The following is a 23912-nucleotide window of genomic DNA, read 5'->3' as shown; positions in this document are numbered from 1 at the left end:
TTTGCATCTCAGGACAGTTGTTGTGGGTGCATCTTTCCTTTCACAGGAGATTTTAGTAAGCAAGCATTCAGTAAGAAAGGCTGCTAGATTAGTTTTATTTTGAATTCCTCTGAAAGTGAGATGTCTTTTAAAAACTTTATTATAAAAACAGCAAAGAGTTTACTCACCAATTGCTATTAAAATATTTCTTGATTTTAAAACCTTTGAAAAATTAACACGCATACAAACACAATTTAAGGATTATAAAGAAACAACTAACGAGCTATACCACTAGTACTATGTGCACTACTTAAAGGGACACTTGTCAACTTCTGGGTTGGATCTGTCCAGTTCTGAATGCAGGCAGAGGAGCACAGTCCTGCTTTTGCCCTGCTGTGCCAATGTGCCTTATGAGGCACAGGAGTCCCATCCTGTCTCTCTCCACCTTTGCTGGGTTTTTTCCCATTTCTCTTAAGCTTTGCAGTTGTGACATGACGCATCAGAACAGTGTTTTCCAATAAACTGTTCATACATTGCAGTGTACAAAAAATGGAGCTAAAAATTGGGGTGAATAGATACCCTTTCCATTCCAACACTTTAAAATTTAATAATAGCAAGTAGAAGATTGTCTACTTAAGCATCCTCAAGTTGATGATGTCCCTTTAAATATTTGAACTCTAAACTCCGCGCATATGTGTGCTGTTGATAGGATCATATGCTGCCTGAGGCCAAAGCTATGACATAAGAGACATAAATGCACTCAAGAGAAAGACTTAGTAAGTCAATTGCTTGATATAAGCCTTTCTGCTGATATTTGCAATAATAGTGCCTGCAATATCAGTAACAACCTACTACAGTTTTTGATTCCCTTCATTCAATCCTCATATAGTGTACATGAGACCTGTTGAGAACAAACAAGCCCAGGCAGAATTAAAATTAAGATTGCCATAACAACAAGCAAAGCTTCACGGAATCATGGTGAATGGACTAATTTTTAAGCTTTCCAATTATCATAAAATATCAAATTCACAGCTTTATATGTACGTTATAAGGCTGAAAAGTATTGCTGTGACCAATCTAAGCAAGGGTTTGGAAATGCCACCCTTCTTCAACACTGTTCAAAGTAGGGGGCAGGTGGGATTCTCCAGGTTGGACGTTAAAGTAGTTAGGGGATGCAAAAATCTACCTTTAAAAAATTGTTTCAGAGCCTCACTTTGTCAGTTAAGTAGATAACTATTTGTTTCTGCATTGACTTTGCCAAGTTTCAGGGGCTGGATACTGTTAAACCTTTGGTTTTTTAGACTTTCTCAACTCATCTCTGTTCTGTGAATAGAAACACAGATACTCTTTCCAAGCATGAAGTTAGAGGAGCATTCCTCTAAAGTATGGAAAAGTATGGAAGCAATCTTTCCTAATCACATAAGCACTATTTTCTAGTCCTTTCAGATACACTTGAAGTTCAGAGTTTGCTTTTTTGCACTGTGGGATAAATAATTTGATTCAGCTGCCTTTTGGTAACTGAAATGCTGTATTACCATGTAACATAAACCTTTTTTCTGGAGTTTTCTGGAGTCATAGCAAGCAAAAGGAAAAAGGGCAGCTGAGGCAATCTGAAATTGGAACTCAAGTTCTGATTATTACTGATACCAATTAATGTGATTATGAATCTCCTGATCATTAATAACTCTAATTTTATAAAATATTTGTAAAAGTACCATATTCAAGGCAAATGTATTTGTTCCCAGTCTCACTTAAATCTTGCCTATGACACAAATACAGCATTAGAGCAGAAGCTATGAGCTTTGCATATCCTTGTAATACTAGATTTATCTTTGAAATAAGCCATGATGTATACAATTTTCATTTTTAGTTAAGGCAAGAAGCTGAAAATTTGTTTTCATTTGCTCTGGTAATCCATAGGAAGTTGTGTACACATTGGGTTCAAAATTAATGTGCATAAAAGAAAGACACTTTACCAATTTTAATATAAACAGCTACTAAAATACAAAGTTAACTTAAGAGTAAATATTTTTGGGATACAATATTTTAAATGGATATTGAAGGTACTTTTTGATCATCATTAAGTACAACTAATTAATGCAAATTGTTTATCAGCAAAGCAATATTTAAGACAATAAAAAAAAGTTAGGAAAAACCAAAACAAAAATCTGTTAAGTAAAAATATCTTTCTCTACTCCTACATTATAATGATTTTAATTGCAAAATACTTTATTCCAGTGTAAACAGCTGCATTTACTGTAGGGATTAATTCATTCAACAGTAAAATAATTTATCTGTGCCACAATTCAACATTATTTAAATATTTATTTTTCATTTCAAAAATATTATGTTACATCTATTGCTTTCATAGCTGATATTAAACCTCACCTTTGAATTATCATTATAAACATTTTGAAATTGGATGCATAATAGGTTAGAAGGACACTTTTTGAGAAAGTGGAATAAGAAAATATTTCTATGAAAGAATTCCTTAACTGAACGGAAAGTTTAAATTTTAATTGACTCTAAAACTGACTGATCTACTAGCTTGATATATATATATATATATACTTTATAACACTTTAAAAAGTAAACTGCCTACTTATAGGCTGGTAATAAAAAATGTTATAAAGTATATATATACATACATATACATATATATATATATATATATATATACTTTATAACATTTAAAAAAATAACCTGTCTTACTACTGGCTAGTAAGGTTTAATGAACAAGAAAATCTTTAAGCTGCCATAAACATGACATTATGAATCAGAATGTAAAAAAAAAACCTTTGTACTGACAGGCCAAATTCCAAAACAGTGTTTATGTATTTGTCTGGCATTATTTTTTGATCAATGGGATGTATATTTTATAACAGTAAAAAAATACATCTACATATTTTTCAGACCATGGCTTAGTGACTAGTTGTATTTTAAATTAAGTTGCAAATAATTAAGAATATAATTGACAAATAACCATGTAATTTTCCCCATAATTTTTCTAATTTATACACCTTAAAATTTATACAACTTAGCTCAATCCACAAAATTTTAGTACAAATTAAATACCTCTAACCAATCAAACTTTAGGAATGTTTTAATTTTTTAAGAAAGTCCCTATGTCATAAGGATTAATAACTTGGCTGTAAGAAAGGATAGATTTTTCTGCTTTAAAAATGATACAAATGCAATATTTTATTTAAAATTGCTGCTTATAACTAAAAATTATTAAATTTGAAATCCAAACAGGATGTTAAACTGTATGACTACATACAACACATATACAATAGCCTTATATATTAGACAGCATTTAATAAAAATCAACAATTTAAATTATCTTCTACATGTAAACATGCTTTTGAAATTGAATGTCAATGATATTAGCCTATTTTAGGGCTTAAAACAACTTCATTAGTTTTATTTTGCAGAAAGTTAAAAATGTTTATAGATCTGCATATATTGAAAAGATTTAGATATCCAGGAAACAGGTAGATCATATGGATTCATTGACGGCAGTATTACCTTTAAAAAACCTCTGAACTACAGGCAAGACTGTAGCACAAAAGCTAACAGAATATTCCCCATCAGAAGCAGTGACTGACAGTGTATTTAAAATCCACAGGATTCATTTTGACAGTCCTCAAGTGACTGAGTTTTAGAATCTACTTGCGATGTGAATGACTAATTGACTGAACTTATTGCTACAAAAAGAAACATTAACCTGATGGAAGGCTTGAGTGAGTCTAAAGGTTCAGTGCATATGTGTGTGAGATCAAGGTTTTTTTATAGGCTTATTCAAGAGCAGCTAAAATAGCCCTTCATTAGGTCTTCATGGAAATAAGACAATTGTACCATCAACTCTATCTGAATGCTTGAACCTGCTACCACATCATCCAGTCTGGCTATTAACATCATGTGGCTACCACATCATCCAGTCTGGCTATTAACATATACAATTAAATATATGTAGATCTGCATGGACAGAAAGAAGGAGAAATGCAGAAGTAAAGGGAGGCTCTGAAGCACCCACATGGGAAATGCTGGCTCACGCCTTGAGCGCGCGATATTAGGTGAGTGCCACAACGAAATGGAACTGAAAAAGGTGGCTCACAGCTCCTATTTCTTCTCCCTTGCTACTGCACCTTCTTAAAGCAGGAATTCCACCTTGGGTGGGAAATGCTCCCAACAGCAATTCTAATTCTAACAGCTGCCCAGTCAAGTGGCGCAGTCACTATCCCTGAAACTGTCTAAAAACCACCTGGGTGTGGCACTTGGGGATAGGGTTTAGTGGTGAACACGGTGGTGGCTGGACTTGATTAACTGAGAGGTCTTTTCCACCCTCCTGTCTCAAATCCTCTGTTCATTTGGTGTTGATACAATTGGCAATTTCTAATGAAAAATCTTCTGTTGAAAAATACCACAAAGTCTTTGCCAGTAACTCAACCATGGAAAATGAAACAAATGAAAGACTGAACAGATATAAAATAATCCTAAAAACTTGCATTCTGTTATGGAGTACTTATAAAGACAAGTTTTTTCCTGCGCATCACAAAAAAATTTTACATAAATTAAAGCTAAAAAAACAAGTCCTAAATATAGTCATAACTTATATTGTAGAAAGAACACCTCTCAACACCTGTGTTCCTGCCCACTTTTAAACGTCAAGTTGATTACAATGGCAGTGGTCCTGGTAGAGAAGGAAACTAACTGTGCAAGACAGAAGCAGAGAGGTATTTATGTTTGTAAAATATTGTTATTTTAATTCACAGCAGACCCTAAACTAGAAAGCTCTCTTAATGGTAAGATGCCTACAAAATGTTTGATCATTTTGTTTATCTGTTAGAACCATTCTGTAAGAGTAAGCATATTTATTTGAGTACATAAATTATGAAGAAGTTAAGACTAGAATCATAACTCTAATAAAAATTACATAATAAATTGTAAGTAGTGTTGAAAAATATAGTTTTATCTCATTTGTCATTAATAATAGATGTAATTGAAGAAATCTGCAAACCTGGCATGTTCATACATTTTTTACACCAAAGCTATGCATTAGTTTATCAGTTCCATCCATACAGATTTCTAACACTTAATTTCTCAAAATAGTGAGGTAGATTATTATTGAAAAGAACACAGAAAAACCAAGGAGCTGTGAAAATATCAGCCATGCCATAAAAAGTCAACTCATATTTAAAATACCTTACCAAACTTAGTTAAAAGCTCCATTAAATAGCTGTTATTTGAACAGAACTTCCATCATGTTATAACCCTGTACCCTATAATCATGCAGTATTTCTGTCATGTTGGAGCTAACAACTTCCATCATTTTGTCAGTTCTGTCTACAAAACAGAAAATTACCTTCACAAGTTCCTGAGATTTATGCTTTTAATTACCTCCTATCTGCTTCACTACCCTCCATACCCAAAGAATCAATATAGTCTTATAAATAAGAAAAATGTAAAATGTTTGACAGAAGACAATGACAGTTCTGTACATTTTTATGTGATGCTATTGATTATTTTGTTTATTATCCTTTTGACAGCATGAATGATTTATTTAAATCTGTAAAGTCAACTTTTGCTAATACCTGCCTAAACTTAAAACATTTGCCTTCTGGCTTTTTAGAAAGATGAGCACGATCATCATATCATCTTTATTAGCTTTAAATGCATTTAACAGTAAGATGACCTTCATTGTCCCTTAATGCCAAATTATTAGGTGTGCTTTTCTGCTTTGCCTCAAGGTGTTTCCTCCTGATTCCTGAGTCATCTCTTGGTTTTTGAGATGACACCAAAATCAGGGCTGACTTGCAGTCATTACCCACAGAGCAACACACTGTGCAAACTCAAGTTTATTTTCAATCCAATTATACCCTATGAACAAGAGAGTACCTACCAGGCTGTACCACAGCCAAAGACATTTCTATAAGAAACAAAGCGTGCAGAGGGAAGCAGACATTTTTGCTTATTTTAGGCATGATCAACAGATGACAATCTGTTTACAAAAATGACCACTCCAAACAAAAATCAGAACAATAACACACATACTGTCTGGCATCATGCATTTGCAAGTTTGGATATAGAGAAACCTGGTTGCTGGAAAAAGTTATTAGATTAGAACTGGCATTACTGTATAGCACCTAAGCTTCTAAAAGTCTGTGGACTATCAAAGAATCCTTTGGGTTGGAAAGGGCCTTTGAGAGCAAGTTCAAATGTTAACTCAGCACTGCCATGTTCACCACTAAAACATGTCCCTACACATCCTTTAAATACCTCCATGGGGTGGTGACTCCACCACTTCCCTGGACAGTCTGTTCCAATGTTTGACAACTTAGTTTTGATGGAGAAATTTCTCCTAATATCCAATCTAAGCCTTCCCTGGACCAACTTGAAGCAGTTTTTTCTCATCCTATCACTTGTTTCCTGGAAAAGAGACTGACTGCATTTCAGGTAGGCATAGAAAGTGATAAGGTAACCCCTGAGCCTCCTTTTCTCCAGGCTAAACAACCCTAACAACCTCAAGAATAAACAATAAAATAAAATAATGAGGGAGAAGAGCAGAGAAACTACTTGAACACAAGGTAATGATTCAGATAAGGAGAAAAGAGCAATTCTGCAGAAACCAAACAAATATCCTTCCAACTACAACTCACTTTTGCATTATGGCTGCAAGCTACAGTGTCAGATGCCATAATAGAATAGACATCTTGGGGCCAAAGCTTCACAGCTCTTGGAGACTTATTGCCACAAACCAGTTTAGGAAATAGACAAATTTGACCAAAATAAAGCTAAAAATTAAAAAAAAAAAAAGGACAGACAGAGGGTGAAGGTCTGTAAGTATGAGCCAAATACTATAATTTCTTTTTTTGGAAGAGTACAGACATAAAGTTAAGACTAGATAAAATTAAGAATTTGTACACAAAGGTTTTCTTCATGTTTACTTTTAAAAATTGAAGACTGGGAGATCCTGAAGAGCTCAGTTAGAAAATACTATTCAAATATATGGCAGAAGAAAAATCATTCTACAAACCTTATTTTTGAAAATAAAGAAGCCATCACTTCAACATGTACAGTCCCACATTCAAGACAATGTATTTTTAAATATTTAAATTTTATAATTTCCTCTCATCTCTGATCTTTCTTTTCCTGCAGGTAGCTGCAGATCCCGGCCTCTGAATCTGATGCCAGAACACTCTCACCAAAGCTAAACGTGCAGACACATAAGCAAAGGAAACCTCAAACCTTTGCAATTCACTGTATTAATTTAGTGGGAAGTGACAACTACAAATTAAGTAGTCTGATTTTTTTTTTTATTTTGGTCTATTGATTCAGACCAGTGAGTGTCCACAGCACAAGGAAAAGATTGCAGGCAGGGAAACCAATTTTCTTCTCACAGACGAATAACCACTGTCTGTGTTTCTTGTGCAATTGATAAAACACCACCAGAATATAGTCAGCATCCTCAAACACCATGTATAGGAAATTCACTAAGGAGAATGTAAAAAAAAAAATTAAAAAATCAAAAATAGACTCTATAGTTTAGTTTTGCCATTTTATCTTCATTAAATTGCATAATTTAGGTCAGAGAAAGTTCAAAGGAATGGAATGTCTATCAACAACAAAACTATGTCAGCCTTGTAGAGCCAGAAGAAACTGCAAGTGTGGAGTGACTGCACTACAAATCTTATTCTGCAATGTGCTACACTGAAATTTTAATGCAGGTTAGCAGAGTTTGATGCTACTCAAAAGCATGTCACATGGTGGAACTGATTTCCTGAGATTCAGAGTTCACACCTATATGACTCCTTTCTTCCCAAGTCAGCAAAGGATAGACTGTAAAGATTATTCCATGCCCTGAGCACAATTTCGCATTATTTTTGGTCCAAAGGGACCAAAAAGAAAAATACATGCAGAGCACAGATTTTTATTTCTGTGCAGAATTTTCAACAGGCTAAGACAGAGCTGTGAGTCTGCAGAGCTTGACTGAAACCCCACTACCAGTGAAATGATACAATACAGTGAAATTTACCTCAGTGAAATGATAACAATGCCAATTATGGAGGGGGCGGAGGTGTCTAACTGGATAGGTGAGAATAACATCCAATAAGATAGGATCTCGCGCTCAGGAAAAAAAAATGCTCATATAAATAATTTTTTAGATTAAATGACTGAACCTGAAGAAAAATTTAGAATCTTATTTCTCAGGAGAAGCTAAATAATGCAATGAAAGGCTAGAAAGCATTTGAAATAGAAGTAGTACAGTATGAAGACTCATTCTCCAAATATTCCTGAATGCTGAGGTTATGAAACAATTGTGAAATTAGATTTATATTTAAGTATCTTCTGGTATTCATAATATTGTTATAATCTTAGCACTTTCCAAAATCAAATTTCTGTGTTGTTTATGGATGCCCTGGTAAACTAAACTGCTGTAGAAAGCAAGGTGCTGCATTTCAGTATGTAAAGTAACACAGACACAGTGCTTCATCCTTTCTTACAACCATTCATTTCAAAGAGATGGTGATATTTTCTAGTAACTACAACTGAATATATTTATCAAATTTAGGAAGAAAGATCACACCACCCTACTGAATACACCTGGCCCAGAAGAAGTGCAGTTATAGTTTGAATTACTTTTGTGATGCCACTATTTAAAGCAGGGTATGATATGTGCTTTTTGTTTTGCTTTGTAAGTCTAGACAGGAGAAATTGCTTCGTTGACAGAAGTACAAAATGATATGACAGATCTTTTTTTGTTTGTTTGTTTCAAGCCACTCAGTTGTGATTCAATTTATCTGTCTGAAGTGCTGTTTATCCACCTGAATGTCAGCACAGACAAAGTGAGTGACCCCTCTGGGACAGGTCCCATCATCAGGGGGAACCTGACCTCAGGAGGAGAGGGAAGAGTGAGGGCAGCCTGAGCCATCTCACTGGTGATGGATCTACCTCAGATGCAAGATCCATGAAGACAAAGAAAGTTTTAAAAAATATTATTTGTTCCTTGACTTAATCAGTAAAAGGACATACCTGGACCAAGTATCAGAGCAGAAAAGATTTTTTTTTTCCCTTAAAACTTAACCTTAAAGTAGAAAGACAAGCAAACTAAATTTAAAATAATGACTTCTGAGATAAGTTAACTAAGCAGATATTGCCACTTCAAAGGAAGTCTAATAAGCTTGTCAAATGATGACAGATTTAGAAATCAATTTGAAGCTGAGATAGCACTGCTTCAAAATCCTTACCAGCCTAGACAAGAAAGGCAAACTGGAGAAAACTCTTCACAAGACGCTGCTCAAATTGCAATGTTAGAGGCAGAGAAAACCAGGGTAATGGGTATGGGTGCTTTACTGCAAACCTCACGGATCTCAAAATACTCAAAGTCTTTGGAGGAGGTGCCTGCAAACTGTTTCTGGGACCAAAATTATGACAGAAAAATATATAATGTTAACACATCACTTCAGGATTTAGTCTTACCCTTAAGATTAAAAAAAAAAAGAAATCTGGGAATTTGAGTTTATTTTTATTAACTCAATGACATAAGTAATATTCTCCAAGAACAAATACATACTCCTTAACTATCAAAGGTTATAATCTTCTTAGATATATTTTCCTTGAATTTCTTTAATTTTCAAGCTACTTAGGAAGATACATTAAATGGTGATATATTTAAAAAAAACATCAGTGTACACTTTTGTAATGATTTTTTTTTTAAATTAACCTTCAGGAAACAGTTTCTTTGAATTTCTCATACTCAAAATAACAGCTAGAACTAAGTGTTTATATTTATTCTAAATGAAAGTTTTTGGAAGAGTGAGTTCATTCAGAAATGGAAAGACTATCAGCAAGGACATATAAACAACAAGAAAAAGCTATTTCTTCTGGAAGAAAATAAAATATGACCTGAAGAACTCACTGGGAAACTTTTCTGCTTCACCTCCTTTCCTTAAAAAAAAAATCCTCAGGCAAACATTTCTTTTTGCAATAGCTGTTGAAGGTTATTGTACCATCAAGTGGGACATCACCTATGGACATGGCATTGGATATCATGCCAGAGCTATCCAAGAAAATTAAGAGTTCATGCTTTCTTGACTTCTACCTCTGAGTGGACAAAAAAACCCCATCAGGCTGAGCAGAATGCAGGTAGAACTGGAACAAGTTATTTGGGAAAAAGAGATTTAGACTAATTATATCTAATGCACCAAATTAAAAAGAAGAAGAAGAAGAAGAAAATTGATAATACTCACATCAGAGTTAAAACGAAGCTGGCAGACATTACAGGAAATTACTTGCTTCTTCTTTGGGGGAATGGACACTCCAAATGTATGGTTTATGACTGCTTTTTGCACAGGATCCATCTGGAGAACAAACAATAACCAATTTACAAGTTTTCAGGGCAATAAACAGTACAGAAGAAAAATTAAAAAAAAACCAAACCAAGACAAAAAACACCTCCAGCAGAAAGCTCTTTTCCTTTTCTTAGATAAACAGGACAAATAAGATTCCAGCCCTCACAATAATTAGATTTAACAAAGGTTAGGGAATTGGTAGCATGCCAAAGCTGATGAGGAAAATGCAGCTTCATTGTTGCTGTCATCCCCAGGTTACTAAATAGTTCTTTCCCCAACCCTGCACATCTTCTGGGCTGCAGGGCCCCCCTACCACACCTGAATTGCAAGTAAAAGCCCTCCCCTATCACCCACTGCCCCAACAGACATATTACAGAGGCCACTTTTGCACCCTGACAAGTTACTGTCATTCATTTCTACATGTTTCCCTTTGAGTGATAAATATTAGCACTTATTTGAAAAATATTCTCCCTGGAGATATCTTTGTGAAAGGAGGTCCTTTGCAGGCTCTGTTACAAATACCACTTGCTGGGAAAAGAGGTTGCAGTCTCCAAGCATTCCCATGCAGAACTGATGAGTGACAGAGCCCATGGGAAGGCTCAAGTTTGGAGGAACATGAAGGGAGTGTTTGTACCAGGAAAGTTAGCATGCTTCAGAAAACATTTTAACACTGTGAGAAACGTGAGATAAGGGAAAAATCTGAATATATTACTCCAAAATTTGACTGAACCTTTTCAGGAACTCAGAACTGATTACATCTTTGCTAAATATCAGGACTGCCGTTGGTCAGGAATATGCTCAGGATCACACACCACTCTGGGCAATGAGACAGGGCGTTCAGAAAACAGAGTTTAGAACAGTTACTGGAATGAGGCCTCAGTCCTAACATGTCATTCTTCCTGATGTGACATGAACACAGATTAAAATTCATTTCCTGATGCAAAAATACTGAAACCAAATTTTCTAATTAAAGAAACGCAGAATATTTGGTGTGGTCTCACAACTGCATCTACTCTCAGCATGATGTTGAATCAGATGACATCTGAGACCCCTTTGAACCCAAATGATCCCGTAAGCACCTGTGTATGTGTGGTCCCTCATCCTTATCTAAGGCAATCAATAGATTCTGAAGAGGAGAGGGGAAAAAATGGAAGTTTACAACAACAAATAAGTGCTCCTTTCCCCATTTTGTTTCTAAACCAGTTCAGAAGAAAACAATTTTATTTTTTATAAAGTTAGATTTTTCTGAAGCTTGCTTTGCAACCACAGTGATATTTTTTCCTTTACAGTACTATTGGAAGAAACAACACCTGGCTGTTTAATCCTAGGTGATACACAAGACACACTTGGTACTAAGCCAACTTGCACAAGGATGAGAGAACAGCTGAAATAACTGATCTGCTGAAGAATTAGAACAGGAAATTACCTGCTTCTAGACTTTCTAAACATGGAGATAAAGACATTAATTTTCCCATAGTACAAATTTTAAGCTTCCAGAGAAGCCTGCACTGTTGAGGATTTTCTGCACATATATGTGCACACACAAAAAAACAATTCAAGAAAAGCATACTGCATTGATCTGCCTGAGACATTCCCCAAATATATTACCTAACATTAAACACTTTTTTATTTTTTTGGACAATGGCTACATATGTTTCTTGCTGCATTCATTTTAAACCAAATGCATCATTTTGTAAATGGCATTAGTGATAAATTTTACAGACAGGTAATTTAATACTTATCTTCTGCCACTAAATACTGTAGTTCATTGCCACAGAGGTACCAGGTGACAATACAAAAATAAAACCTCTTCATCTGGAATGATCTACTAAATTATTTAATGATGCATTGTTGTTACAATGAATTGTGACAAAATCGAAAAAACCCTGAAATAAATGCCCTTGTTGCCTGTTTCTTCTATTTCTAGGACATAGCGAGAGTTGAAAGTCTAAAAGCTTAAAACACAACAAAAAAACCCCCTCTTTTTCTGACTTGTACCATTTATGGCAATCCCCTGCATAGTATATCAAAATTCCACATGCAGATTAAAAGCTTTTTGAGCAACCACTTTATAATAGATATGACAATCAATATATATTACATTTATTACACATGTTAAAGTATTGATGTATTATTAGGGAAGAGTTGGCTGGAGTTTTCTTAAATGGAAGATTTTTTACATTTCAACTTAAATACTAAGTGTTAATCAGTTAATCTAGAAGAAAAGAGTAATGTTCAAAAGTACCTCAACCATTTGGAGTGTCTGAAATCGCTGAAAGGAAACAGCAAAAATACCCGCAAGTGTCTGCAGTCCCGTTTCAAACCAGATACAAAGGGAAGAGGCAGTGATCAATGACTCCTCTGTGCACTCCAAATAACAATCCCCAGCGCTGGTGCGAGGCAAGGCACTTCACCACCACACCATGCAGCCTGTGCACAACCTCCAGCTTCAAACAGATGCAGCAGCACAAGAACAAAAATCCACGAAAATAATCCAGCTCATGCTGCCTCCAGAAAGTACCACTTGTGATCGCCAGGGGAGTGGGCAATGATCCCTCCCAAACCGGAGCCCTGCTTGCAAGCTGGTCATGATTAGAATTCTAGAAGTGCAGCATTAACAATTAATACACTTTAAATATGGCAGAAACCGGGGTGGATTACAGCATGCTGGAAAAATAAAATAGTATCTCTCTGTTAGAAGATTAATGCTGCAGGGTAAACTGATCTTAGATCCCTACACAAAATTATCCTCTTCACTGCAGGGAGGGAGTAGGAAAGAGGGAGAGAATTATTTGTCGAGATATTTATTAGGAAATGACGCAGCATAGTTTGCCCTGTGGGGAGCACCAGTATTTAAGAACCAGACCTATAAAACAAAATAATAACAGAAGCTAACAGCTCCCACAAATGCAAAAAAAAAAATCTGCACTATGCTGTTTATGCTACAGGGGGATTTAACAAAGCAATTAATAGTGCTCTGGTAGACATAACTAGGTTTAGCAACCTGTTAGTATTGTTCTCCTATTTTAATTGGTTTAATAGAAAGTTAAATTTAAAAATGGCTTTCTAAGAAAGTTGAAGACACCATCTTTTTTTGCAATGAGTCTTGTTAAAACCACTCAAACTATTGAAGTGAGCAAGGATTAAGAGAATTCTGACAGAAATACTCTATACCTATTTAGATTTCAACAAGAACTTTAAAGGCACCTAGAAAATATAAGTGTAGCAACAGACAGGACAGAACAGGGGCAGCACAGATATTGTATTTCCCACTGCTTTTTTAATATTTTCCCACCAAAAAATTTCCACACTCAGGTGTTTTCTGTGTATTTGATAGATTCCAGTGACTTTGTCTTGCACAGTTACCCCTAAAACTGATGCAAACCAGTTTGCACTCTTTGCACGTACTTCCAATGCTTAGAGTCCTCAGTGCCAAGAAATTTTGTTTACATATACTTTCATAAAATTCAATTTTATAAGATCTATACCACATCCTGAGTTATCTTTGTGCCACTCAGTCATTCTGTGTATGGAAATCATTCCATTCCTTTCTACATTTCTACATTCTTGTTGCCCACCTCAACTCTACCAAAAAATCAACTAATTCAATTAAATATATTGCAGATATGGACAGGAACCATATAAAAGGATCTGGGTAGACCCGTATTGAACTCTGAGCTGATGTTTTCAAGGAACCACTATTAATAAACCTGAGCCCTCATTCCCAAGTCTTGATAGCCAGTTCCTAGTACGCTACTTTCTATGTCAAGTTTCGTGAATTTTTACTTCCATGTGCCTCACTTTAGTAATCTCTAGATGTAACTTTACCAACCACTATTGTCTGGCTTGTCAGTCTCATCAAGGTCTTTCATAATTTTTGTTGTCCTTCTTAGTCCTCACTACCTTGGAGAACTTTGCCAATTGCAAATTTCCTCAGGTCACTTACCTCCCAAGCAACTTTTTGTCATCCAAGAGTCTTCTTATGCCAACTTAGTTTTCTTAAAAAAATTTTTGCCAAGGGGTTTTGTAAAAAACCTTGTTGGTAATTCAGACTACGTAGATTTAAACATCCTTATTCACATATTTGTTGACCCCTATAAACAGGCTTGTAAAGAAGGATTTATGTTTAGAAAGGAATTATGCCAACACTTTACAGGCAGTTTACAGGATGAGATATTCTATTATACTGTTCTTATTGAGGTTTGCCTCAATATTGAGGTATTCATTTGCCCAGTAAAAAACCCCATTCTCCACAGAATGGGTTTAAAAAACTTGCATCATATTTGCCCCCTTTTAGTCCTCAGGTACAAAGCCAGTTTTAGATGAGCTGTTATACCTTATCATCGTCAATTCAAGAGTTTAGTCCTTGAATTCTCTTACCATTCTTGCTACCAGAAACTCTCCCTGTCCTGCTGTGTATCATGGTACCACAGATTCCTCTGGTGCCTTCTGGGAAAGGAACCAGAGAACAAAGAGACATGGAAGTAGGCACAGGAAGAAGTAGAAGATAAATATGTTGAGAGAAGTTGCTTGGTGAAACCAAAGTTCTGGTTATTTTGGAAGATCTCTTTATATAGAGCAGACTGTACAAACATCAGTTTGTGAGTCTCAGAAATAAACTGCAATGATCCTGAGGGGGGGTAAGTAACAGGAGCATAACCTTAAACATGAGTAAGGTTAAAAATTGTTATTGGCAATGAATGTCCAGTTACCTCTTATCATGATGTAGTTCTTGGGTCAAATATAGAGTTAACTGTTAGACAAGCTTCTGTAAACATAATATTGATAGTGGGGAGAAGAGATGTAACTCAGTATTCACTTAACCAGCAGGTATAATAAGATTCTGAAAAGCACAGAGAGTGGCCTTCAGCATACTATGTTGGTTTACTCTGATAAATAAAAGTTTTGAACCATAGGTGGAACAAACTGATAATATAATCCAGTATTTCCCTCCAGAAAAAAAACACTGGCATATACAAATTACCAGTGTAGCATCTAAATTAAGTTCTGTAACTCCCTGTGTGTTTGAGCTCCAGTTGTTATGAAAGCCAAGTGCACTGTCACTGTGGAGAATGATCATACACTGAACCTTATCATAAATTCTGCCAGATATACACAGCCCCCTACCATAACTGTACATATTACAATGACTGACAGAGTGACAGAAGTGAATACACATACTCAGCAAAGCACATACTTAAAATGCCCAGGATTAAAATCAGAAACATTAACATTGTGATGTAATGCTTGGCATGCTTGGCCAACACAAACCCGCAAAAATCTGTTCTCTCCACATTTGTGCTGCTTTTGTTCCAACAGGGAACATATTTCTCATTTGACTAATTCTAGGCCTAATTTAGTGTTCAAGTCACTGCAATTCTGTCACACATTTCATTGTTTATTTTGCATCAGGAACACTTGTGCCAATTCTACTGATGGAGCTCTACCTGCAAGGAGGTTGTAGCAAGGGACTGTCACTATCTTTTCCCAGGTAACAAATAACAGGACAAGAGGAAATATCCTCAAGTTGTACAAAGGGAGGCTTTGCCTGGATATTAGGAGAAATGTATTACTGAAAGGGTTATCAAGCATTGCAACATTGCCCAGTGAAATGGTGGAGTCTCCAACCCTGGAGATATTAAGACATGTACATATGGCACTGAGGGATATGGCTCACTTGTGAATTTGGCAGTGCTGCCTTCACGGCTGAACACAACGATCTTCAGGGTCTTTTCCAACATAAATCACTCTGTGATGTGAACAACTTTCTTTTCTTTCAGGAAAGCCATCAATATTCCCTGTGCATCAGCTCTCCTTGAGTAGCACAGTGTCTCCAGAGATGCATTTCTGTAGTGTGAGCCTGTGGCTCTCTAAACACTCCTCCCTACACCTCTGCCCCTATGCTCTTCAAAACATATTGGGGGCTCTTGAGAAACAGGCAGATGTAAATAGCCAGAAACCAAACCAGGGGTGACTGAGATTCTCAGCAGCTGATTTGGAGACTTGTGCAAATACTTCATTGAACAAAAAGAATGATTAACTTACAACATTGAGGTTATTTTTACTGCAGTCCTGTGGTCTAGCTGAGGGTTGCTTGAATTACTTTTTTTTTTTTTAAGGAGGCTCTCAATGTACTTACACATAGCACATTTGCACAGAGCATGAAATCTGGATCTCAGGGAAATCAAATCCAGCCACACTCAGATTACAGAAAGTCCATGATTTTACTTTTTAAACTCCTGACTAGATGTCTCCCCAAATGCAGCAAAACAAGCATCCACTAAGAAAGAATTCAGACCACAGGGACTAGCATCTCCCTTCCCTTACACATGATTCCTAAAATACAACAACAACATTGTTCTCTGAAGGCCAATCTCTACAAATGTGACTTCTCGCTGTGTTTATCTGTCCCCTCAATTTGGCAGCAAGCTCCGACCTCCCTGAGGAAAACAGTGGCTGTGACAGCTGGGACATACACACAATACTACTAGTCAGTGTAATCAGCAGGAAGCATGTTTAAAAAACCCAAAAGTCTTGCTGTAATTCACTTGTTAACATGAGATGCTACAGCTATCCACAAAGAGTTGCTGAAATAAGAGTGAGTACTGGAAATAAAAAAGCAAAGATACACTTTTGGTGTTTACACTTCTACTTCAATTTTAGTACAAGACAACTGAAAGGACACACAGAGCTGGAAACAACTTTTATATCTTAAAAGAAGTATTAGAAATACTAATAAATTCAGCTCCCTCATTCTCCTTTTAGATTAAGTCTCAGCTAATTTTGGTTTTGTAAATTCCACATTATTTCTGTTAACAGAGTTGCAGGGCTATAGGCCTGGACTTCAGAGACCAATTCTCCATCTCCACCTCATAAGCAGCTAAATTTCTCTCCCTGCATTTTTATATTCAGTCCTATGGTATAATGCAGAGCCTCTGGGTATGCTATCCTCTTGCATGCTCCCCCTTTAAAGTAAAGTTTGCATGGAAAAATGAAAAAGAGGCTGATTCTCTTTGTGTGCCTGTATTCACAATCACACAGAACATTGAAAGGGACTTCTGAAGTGTTTTACAGATTTGGGTTAGGCCAGAGGGAACCATTACAGCTGATTTCCTGAAAAACTTATAACATAATTTCATTCACTGAGAAGGTTCAGCCCTTCCTATTACAAAGTCCAATAATTTGTGGTCAACCAGAGCCTAAATTTTAGGAAAAAACCCGATCTCAACAGCTTGATTTAAAAATTTCCAAACAAGTTAATTTACATGACTGTGGAAGCAATACTTGCTTCCATAGTTATTATAAGCCCCTCAATCTAGTTATGCTTCTCTGTTAAAGGTCACTCAAATACCTTCTGAATAGTGCAGGCACTCATACACTGCAATCATGCCAGCTCTTAACCTTTCCTTTGATAAACCAAACTCCTTAAGCTGCTCACAGTAAAAACCCTGATCATTTGCTAGCCTTTCTTCAACACCTTTGCAGATTTTCAGTATTCCATTGAAGCCCAGGTACTGAAACTCAGAACTCATGCTCAAATATACTTTCTCTTTAGCTACCTAATTACATCCTTTCTGTTTTAACAAGAAATGCATTCATCATCTTTCCTCAGCTTCAACTTGGGAAGCAAGCCCTAAATCTTTACTGGCATGCACATTTATCCCTCCTGTGTGGCAGCAAAAGCAATTTCACCATCACACATCCTTCTCTCTCTTAGGAGGTTTTCTGACCCACTCGTAGAGGGCTAAAACAGCAGCACACTGGGAGCCTTATGCTGAAGCAGTGACTGCTGTCAGTAAGGTTGCACGTAGGAATTTACAAACCATTGTCACACCAAGATCAGCAGGCTACTGATGAGTCCCAGTATTCTCTGTAGAATTTTCTTCCTCCTAATCCAGTTCTGAGATCATGGGTTAAACTAACATAAGCAAAAGGAACAATTGAAACAAACCCAAAGATTTTCTAACCTTCTTCTTTTCTGGCCTCCCATGTCTTTGCACTACTCTAGCCTAAATCAAGTAATTGATATAAAAAAAAATCAAATATAAATAAACTCTCATCTCTTCCTACCTCTCTCCTTTCCATGTAATGTGATATGATTAAGCACAGAGGTCAAAAGGTAACTGAGAAAACACTTTTGAACTTTTTTTTACTATTATTTTTTTCAGTGCTGTGAATATTTCCTCTGCCCTTCCTTCCCTTCATGCTTGTATATTTATTGCAAGGTAAAAACAATTTCTGAGTTAGAAAATCATAATCAGGATAGTCTTAAATTTTGAGAATTTTCTGAAAATTAAACACCACTGCTATTGCTGTTTTAGAAATATTTTTATAAAACATTATGAAAATGTAATATTTGATTCCTATAGAAGTGCTTGACTCAAAGAAAAAAATTTATGAGCCACCACAAAAAAAAAAAAAAAAAAAAAAAAAATTCTAAATCTGGTCTCTGCTTCTTCTCTAGGCTTATTCTCAAGCAAGAATATAAATATATAAATACATTAAAGGATTGAGTTTGTTATGAGAACACCAAAAATAGATTTAACCTTTATGGTAAAAATTGTCAAATTTTCTGCTCCAGACAAGATGAGACATTTTTATGGGTGAAATAAAGAAACAGAAAGGTGCTGAGAATATTTTAGGATAAAAGAGAACTCCCCACCAAACAAGTGGAGAATAAGTAAAAAAAAAGCAAGTATCTGTGGCTCTGTGCTTTTTGTTACATGAAACTGAACTAGCTTTATGTATTGGGCAGCTTCTTTTTTAATCCATGCAGATTCCTACTCTACCATTGTGCAATACTTTGTTCATATCTGTAAAATAAACTGCTGGGACCATGACAGACCAAGCCTGAGAAAAAGAGTAAAGTCCAAATCCAGTGATTTAGCTCAAGGACTAAGACAGTTTTCTTTCCCTCTGTGGCTATGCTGGCTCATAGGTTTAACTGTACATGAGTCATTTCATCTGAGTCTTATATCACTCATTTGTAAAATGGGGATAAAAATATTTGTAACCCCACAAAAAAAGCTGAAAGGTCTAAATAACATGTTAAATTCCTCTGATAGGTGTTATATAACTGCTATTTATTATTAAAGTTGCTGTTTTTCAGAGCACTCAGCTGTGTTCAGCTAAACAAAAAAAAATTACTGTCTTGCCTTCAGATCCAGCAAAAAATAAAAACACATTGTAGTTTGAGGCTTGCTGAAAAGCAAACCAATAACATACTCGGAGAGCAAAACTACTCTTGTTACAATACCTATTACTATCTGGCAGTAAAATAATATAAATAGGCAAATGACATGAAAATGTACCTTCCAGCAAAATCTTTCCAAAAGAATCAAGCCTAAGAATTGAATCCGTACAAGAATTTTCTGTACTCAAAAAAGGAGTTTAGATACCACATGGGGCAAACAAGATTCCTGATTTTTCCTTTCATCTTTGAGATAGTCCTTAGCTGTGACCCTTTTCTACTTAAAAGTCTGCTCTAAGTTTTGATGAGTTTTCCTGCTCCCAGGCTGCTCCAGAACACCAAAACAAAGATGAATGGTCTTGCACTAGGTACACTTCAATTTCCACTACAGTTCTGAACTATACTGAGAGGTTAAGGACAAACTCAAAGCTTTTGATTAATTCTGTGAACAGGAGAGAATAAAGACACAAGAAATTTAGTCTTCTGAAATGAATTAATATCATTACTTTCCACATACTGAAAAAAAACACTAATAAGAGGATTTAATTTATGTGTATATAGCTAATATGAATGTATAAAATGGCTAAATATAAGTGAGAAGCAAATGAGAACCAAGAATTGCCTATTTTCACAGCTGTCTTCTGCTTTTCACCATATATAAGAAATAAGGCCCTTTTCACTTAAAAATGAACAATGAAATTTCTGATTTGGATTTGTTTTTCTTGCTTTTGTTTTGGGTTTTAATCAACAACATACGCAGCATAAACAAACTTCAAAATGCTTTTGATTAAAAAAAGCACTGTATTTAGATGTGAATCTTTAAAGGATTCCTCTAATTAAGCCTGCTCTGAAACTTAATGCAGTATCAAAGTCTGTTGGTTTGGGTTTTTTCTTTATGTTTGGTGGGGATTTTTTTTCTTTAAATTTAAGTAAACGAGAAACAAAGCAGGTAGAAACCTGTCTTGTCTAACGAACACACAGGCAAGAAATGAGATGCTCTTTCCCTCGTGGTAACCTGGGGAAGCAGCTGAAGCTCATGGTGAAAATGGACAGACTGAATATAGAGAAGACTGGTCTGAAAGGAACAGCTACTCAAATCAGCCTTGCTCTTGTTACTTGAAGTGAGCTGGTCAGTGCTCCAAACCTGGGTGCTGCTGGTTTCCAGGCATGCAGAGGAAAGCAAAGTTTGACAGTGCAGCTTTAAACTGCCACTACCTTCAGATTGTCAAGAAATTGACTGTATTTACATGAAAAGACTACAAGTACACCCACATTCCGAAGGAATGAGTATGACAAGAGTTACATTTCAGCTACATTTTTATAATATATTAACTGATAACTATTGCAGCAATTCTCAGTTTTGCACAGAACAATGTGACAAAGGTCTCAGGCACAGCAGGAAAGCTGACCATGTACAGCCAGGATACTGCAAAAGCAGCCACTTCATCAGACATATGGAGAATCACTTTTCTCTAAAGCTGCTCTAGAATTTTGCTTACAACTTATAGAACTCAGGTTTGTAATTAGGAACTAGCAAAATCTTTGTAAGCAGAGTGGTAAAACACATGTTACTTTCCCTAAACTACAAGTCTGTGACTGCTTGCTTTGAAGGGAGATGTTTTAACCACAGTCTATTTGCAAAATATCCTTCAGTTATCTAATGCCTAAAATATCTATGATTAACCACCCTGTCTCTTTAAAAAGCTTTCTTGCATCAGGAACATACTGCTAACTTGAGAAGAAAGCAATTCAATACAGATAAAGGCTTCTGAGCTTCCTGTGTTGACTAGTAAAAGAAATAAATATTGCTGAAATGTAACAAAGAGTAACTCCAAGTTTTCTGTTAAGAAAGACATAAAACACTGATCCAAAGACCAGATTTTATGGAAGACTCAGCAAATTGTAGGATTTGTACACAGAAACTGTACTTTAAATTAGAATGACCTAATTACTTTTGCATGCAATAATGGATGCAATGCAGCAATTTAGAAACCATTTTTCAAAATCCACCTGGTGGATGCCAGACTCCTGCAAAGGGGTAGGGACAGGCTGCACCTGGTGACTTCTGTTCTTCACCAGTGCCTGTCAGTGCACTTTCTCCTTGGAGACAGGGCTCCCTGTCTGGCTGCTGATCTGGAAACTGAGATAAGGACGCTCATCCATCCAATTCCTCTTTGAAAAATACAAAAGCAATAGGAAAATCTATAAAATAATTAATGTTTGAGAAGATTCTCCCTTAATGCCTGTTTTCCTTTAATAAACACTTCCCCCCCCCCCCCCCCTTGTAATTATATGTATGATATTCTAGAAGAAGAGACAGAAAAGGGCTTATTTAGGCTCACCAATTTCACAGAGCTGTTCTTTGAGAGATTCCTGACAGGAACTAGGGAACCTGCACCTTTCTGTTAAAATACCAGAAACTGAAAAATCTGTCAAATTCAACTGACAATCCCCTGTTTTTTGGCAGCTTTTCCCCCATATCTAACTCAGTGTACCTTACCAGATGTTTTCTTCAAGCTCAGAGGTTTTTTAAAATTTCAGTAAAAGACTCAGCAATTTTGTGAGAAAAATATACCGCCTTCAGTAAACATTTTTCAGGGCTTCCACAGGCTGAGAAGATTTTTTCCAAAAACTCCTACCACAGCTGAAGGAGCTCTCTGCTGCTTTACTTCAAAGCTCTAGAAAGACAAAGAGGGATTCCTGGCTTGGTAAAAAATCTAAGGATACAAAGAAAAGGGACTACAAAAAATTGGGAAAATGATCACATGGAGAGTAAAGGGCCTCTGTAGCCAGGTACTTGGGCAATAGATAGCAAAGAGCAGAGGTCTTTTTAGCCACAGAACAGAGGTCTGCTGACAGAATCTGGGCTTGATTATGTGATCCCTGAACTTCAGCTTTCCTCACCTGTATCTTTTTTTATTTCCTTAATAAATGGCAATAGGATGACTTTTCATGTTGTGAATTGGATGATTCTGGCTATGAATTGAAAAATGTGAACTTTTATATCCGTAACAACTAAAAGTGAAATAGGAACATTTTTATGTTTTCAAAAGAGGAATACAAGGCAAACCTGAAGTCCTTGTGTGCCTGCATTATTATAAAGGGTATAAGAGATTTTTAAGAAAAACCATTATCATTTCTTAATTAAAAAAACCCTAACCAACAAAAATCCTCAAGAAAAATGTCCAGCTACCCTGCAGAACACCACTCTTAAGTGAATTGCTTAAATTTCCTTTCTGTGCGGGTAATGAATGTAAAGTATGGCTCTTAAAATATTTTACCTCCTCTCTGGAGTCAGATGGAGAGGACCAGAAAAGGTCATTTCCCTTCAGCACTCCAAAAAACTAGAAAAGGGGAATTCAGAGCACAGGGACAGAATGCTTGGATAAAAAGGATGGTAGATAACGGGTTGGCAACATCCAGTTGGCTGCATTTGTAATCTGCTCCTGCCATATACAATCCTGTGCTGCAAAGCGTACTTTGGCACTGCAGCAGGGTGTTAAGTGGCTGAATTCAGACCCTGCTAAGGAAAGAGAAAGCTCCCAAGCCACAGTGTCCTAGCAGAAAGGCAGAAGAGGCACTTGGCACAGAGGGGCGAGTGAAGCTGGTGATACGGGTGCCCTGTGCTCTTATCTGCTGAACTCAGCTTCTGCCTTGGTGATTACTGTGCCCTTCAAATGAGAAAGAGATATGCAGCAAATAAAAATGTGAGTAATAATTGAAAATGTGGAAGAGGAAAGAGAAAATTAGTTCCTCCCTGTAGTTGTCTTGGGGGTAGGCCAGGGATACTTACTCCAGGCAGGGCTAATGTTGGAGAAGAGTCAGAAATTTCTGAGTTACTAGTCAGCTCCTCTTCCCTTCCTGTAGCACATTCCAGCTGGCTCACCTTCACTGGCAGATGTAAAATATCTCTGGTCCACTTTGCAAGGGGACTGAGAGAACTCTAATACAAAGAATCAGCATAAAGCTACTAGAAGAGAAATAAGATACTGCAGCAATAACTAGGCCACATCAACCCATGTGTCCTCTAAAACATGAAGGGTATGAACTAGCATTTAGAAACCAATCATGGGCTAGTTAGATGCAAAATGTTTCACTAATGTGAAAGCTACAAGAGATGCTCTAATCTTTGATTACCCCTGAGGCCATAACAAACTCAGAAAGAAGCATATGAATTGCTGATTATTTTCTATGATGATAGAATCTGAGAAGCTGCTGATAATGTATTTGTGCAGATTGACAGGTCCCTGGCTGTACTACTTCAACTAAATGTGAGCCATGTAGTACTGCTCTCATTTCAGAACAAGGCAGAATATACTGGAGTTTTGAGATTTCTCTTTTTGGGGAGTACACAACCCTTATATCAGGAGATGGAGACAGTGATGTGATCA

At 36.3% G+C, this 23912-nt stretch overlaps 1 protein-coding gene across 1 annotated transcript in view; it reads right to left on the bottom strand.

Moving 5' to 3' along the window:
• The window catches only part of ZNF385B (zinc finger protein 385B), a 147566-nt gene that overhangs the window by 24349 nt on the left and 99305 nt on the right, over positions 1-23912 (bottom strand). The window contains exon 4 of the mRNA XM_058809548.1: positions 10230-10340. Coding sequence (XP_058665531.1) covers positions 10230-10340 — 111 coding nt within the window. The remainder of the gene's footprint in view (positions 1-10229; positions 10341-23912) is intronic.

This window comes from Ammospiza caudacuta, chromosome 8 (assembly GCF_027887145.1).
Source record: "Ammospiza caudacuta isolate bAmmCau1 chromosome 8, bAmmCau1.pri, whole genome shotgun sequence".
NCBI classification, from domain to species: domain Eukaryota; kingdom Metazoa; phylum Chordata; class Aves; order Passeriformes; family Passerellidae; genus Ammospiza; species Ammospiza caudacuta.
Note: the sequence above shows the minus strand (reverse complement) of the source record. Positions and strands in the feature narration are given on the sequence as shown.